This window comes from Solanum tuberosum, unplaced genomic scaffold, assembly GCF_000226075.1.
Source record: "Solanum tuberosum cultivar DM 1-3 516 R44 unplaced genomic scaffold, SolTub_3.0 scf00729, whole genome shotgun sequence".
Lineage (NCBI taxonomy): Eukaryota > Viridiplantae > Streptophyta > Magnoliopsida > Solanales > Solanaceae > Solanum > Solanum tuberosum.
This window is the reverse complement of record NW_006239640.1, coordinates 8,126-11,782: the sequence shown is the minus strand read 5'-3', so window position 1 is coordinate 11,782 and position 3,657 is coordinate 8,126. Positions and strand designations below refer to the sequence as shown.

The 3,657-nt window shown below is 27.9% G+C and overlaps 1 protein-coding gene across 1 annotated transcript; it reads right to left on the bottom strand.

Moving 5' to 3' along the window:
• Nucleotides 1-1,797: 1,797 nt before the first annotated feature.
• Nucleotides 1,798-3,353, bottom strand: LOC102603276 (defensin J1-2). Its single transcript, XM_006367059.2, has 2 exons — nucleotides 3,227-3,353; nucleotides 1,798-2,164 (listed from the first exon to the last, which is right to left on the bottom strand). Exons 1-2 carry the CDS (start codon nucleotides 3,288-3,290, stop codon nucleotides 2,004-2,006), a joined length of 225 nt encoding a protein of 74 aa, XP_006367121.1. The 5' UTR covers nucleotides 3,291-3,353; the 3' UTR covers nucleotides 1,798-2,003.
• Nucleotides 3,354-3,657: the final 304 nt, after the last annotated feature.

The following is a 3,657-nucleotide window of genomic DNA, read 5'->3' as shown; positions in this document are numbered from 1 at the left end:
TTACTAACATATTATCCTACCAAACCACACTTCCCTTTGACCAACATTCTGCCGCCATTCACCAACTGCAAACAAAATTATAACCTTCTCATTCTATACCCACCAAACACCTTAGCCATTAATAGTCTTGCATACATTAACCCACCAACATGACACACCCACCAATAGGAAAACGATCTTAACCAAATTTGAAACCTAAATTGTTACCTCTAACATGAAGTAATAATAAATTAACAAGATGTCACCTTTATGCATATACTCAATTCATTGTTTAAAGGCGAATATCAATCAAGAATTAACTCCGGGACTTGAGTCTTCCCCTTCCGTTGAACTTCCAAATCAATGCAATCTGAATCATGAAGTTTGGCTGTTCTTTTTTCCTCTCGTTCATCCGCCTAAGTAAGTTTCTGCCTCCCTTTCTTTTCTAAATTAATTATTTAATAAAAAGTGACAAATCCCTAATTTATTTTAATAAATATGGGTCAAATAATAGATGGTCTTAAGTAAATTATGCACTTAGCCCATTAGCCACCAACTAAAATTAATTATTTAAAATTATCCGTCAACTAAATAATCGAAATTAACAAATAGTTCAAAAATTTCCAAAAGTGATTTTTCCGGGTCATTACACAAAATTATTATAACATTTTGATTATCCAAATGTCACCTTCATGTCTATAATAGAATTAGCTAGGCAATCCAACTATACTTAACAATTTAAATTAAATATAATTTACGAATGCTCATTTTTACGTTTTAGACATTACAATTTCTATATTTTATCAAATTATTTTCATACATCTTATACAATCTATTTCAATTATCATATAATTACCGGTTGATTTAATCTTTTTTTTAAATTACACAAAATAATCGGTTTTGTTTTTTATTTTATGTTCTAAACTCTACTTTTTAAATTTGTATACGTCATAATTTCCGACATATAATTACAGTTATTTTCACTTTATTATGGATGGAGTGAATGGACCATGTTCTTCTTTTTTTCTCATATACTTTTTTTAATGAGCTTTGTTTATCTTCAAGCTGGTTACATGACATTAATCAATTTATGTTTAACGAAAACTGAAAAAGTACGTTTTCTTCCTTTATGTAATAGAATATTTTATTTGTTAGAAATTAGTTCCGTGAATAATAAAATGAATTCAAATTTAAATTTTTATCTATTTAATTGAATTTGAACTAAAAACTCTTTTATATTCAAATAATATGAAAAGATTAATTTTACATTTTTGATATAATATTTTACGACCGCGCTTAGCACGGCTGAGTTACCTAGTTATTACCAAATATAGAACTGTGATATTTTTTTATAATTGGCTAAAAATAAAACAAAGTTATATAAATTGATTTGAGGTCAGTCATATAAATTGAGACATACAAACAATTATTTTTTATATTTTTATATTTAGAAACGAAAGATGTGTTTTGATAAATATTTGGTAATAGTTCGAATGCGATTTTTTTTTCAAATATAAAATTCATAAAAATACTATACTTTAAGTGTTATTTTCATCATTAATAAGATGGTTTATAATTGTATAAAATTGATGATTTACTTTAAATCACAAAATTTAACTATAATTCTCTTTCTTAAACTCCGTGAAATTATGTCATATAAGATGAACAGAGGGAATATTAATTTAAAATGAGACCATAAAAAATCAAAGGTATTGCTTTCGTTGGGACGATACTCGCATAAAATGAAATTTTATGCTTCTACATAATAATGATATTTTAGGACATGACACAATAAACTTTAATTTCAATTTAAATAGATACAATACAATACGATATATATTACCACACATAACATTAACCATAGCAACCATTAACTCTCCAAGAAAAAAGAACAATTCTATTTCTTGAAGTTCAAATGGTCGATAATTTTTTTTTTATTTCATGACATTAATTCATATTAGATAGAAAAACATGCATAATTAATAACAACTCCCTCCGATAGGAAAGCTTAATTAATTAATTAATTAACAGTGTCTGGTGCAGAAGCAACGGCGACGGAATCCACGGCAATGGCCGCCGCTAAACCCCTCCGTATGGCAAACAGAACCACAGTTGCTCTTACTGAAGCATAACCCCTTGAATCGACGGCTCTGCGACTCGCATGTCCTCGCCTCTGCTATCATCCCTATACATTATATAACGACGACGAATTCAGGATCTAGAGTCATATTAGTATGTCTAGAATGAAAATATATAATTGAGTAAATATACATATGTTCCTTTTAATTATTTAAATATTTAGATGAGATGGTGATCCAATTTAAAATGGTTCTATCAAAGTAGTTATTAGAGTCGTGAGTTCAAGTCTCACTGTGAATTTATTATTTAAAAAAATTCTACATGCTTCATGAAATGCTTGTCGAGAAGATCATTATTTTAAAATCGTGAAAGTTGGATAAGTTTGTATGTATATCGACTAATTTGAAGGAATATCTATCACATTCCACCAGTAACAAATATCAAATAACTCTTTTCGAGTAAGACTAAAACATATAGAAAAATATTTGTTCGATGAGAAATGTGAGTCTGTTTTGTCCACTTTCTTCATCCCCCTCTATCAAAATGATCAAAAAGGAAGGCGAGCTTGCTTCTTAGTCCCGTGTTTGATCTCTTCCATCTCTGGTATCGAGGTTCGGTTTATTTGGAAAAGAGGTCAATCTTAGGGGAGACCATTCGAATGGTTGAATTGATGACTTCGCTTCAATCTCTTCGACTGAACCTAAAGGAGACTTCGATCATTCAACTTTAGCTAAAAATCACCTAATATTTTTTTTTGTATGTACTATAATTTTGAGAAAATCATATATAATTGAGTATTAAAATTTTTAGAGGTGATACTCCAACATCAACAACTAGTTTTAAAATGTGTATGATCTTATTATATGTTTAATATTTTATCTTCTTTTTAAATATATAATTCAAAATGAAAACAATAAATTCAGTTAAACTCGCAGAATTTATCTTAGATCCGTCTCTCGACACATATTACATAGTAATTAACAACCGATAAACCATGGTCCTTATAAGTGTAGTACTCATAATTTTGAATCATATCAAATTTATAAAAAAAAATCGTAAGATTTTCGAAACTCTTAATTTTAAATATAAACTTTATATATCTATAAAACTTTTGAAACTTATAAGCGTGTTATGAAAAAATAAATAGGAAGGAAAATAAATTAATTACCAGTAGAAAAAACCAGCATCAACATAAGGAGAATAGTTGCAACTAATTTTGAAAAGCCAGCCATATTGGATCTCTTTTATTTTATTTTTCTTTCTTTGTTGTGGTGAAGGGAGAAGAGTGAAGAGGCTACTACTAAATATGTCTAATTTATAGTAGCATAAAGTCATATGAGTGTGAAGCAAAGTTTCAAAATAGCAGTAAATTATTTCTGAGTAATTTATAGGTTACGAGTTTAAATTATAAAACATACTCATTAATGCTTGTATTAATAGAGTAAATTGTCTTATATCATGTACGGAATAGTTTGTTTACCAAACTACTCTTCTCTTTTCTTTTTTCTTTTTTAAAAAAATATTGTGTGAATCGAATTATAGAATCAAACTTTCAAAGACAATTAATAATATTTGTATTAAAATAAATTATCTTATGTC

Coding starts and splice junctions, on each gene's coding strand:
- LOC102603276 (XM_006367059.2), bottom strand. CDS start 3,290: ATGGCTGGCTTTTCAAAATTAGTTGCAACTATTCTCCTTATGTTGATG. Junction 2,165..3,226: donor GATGCTGGTTTTTTCTACTG/GTAATTAATTTA, acceptor TATAATGTATAG/GGATGATAGCAGAGGCGAGG.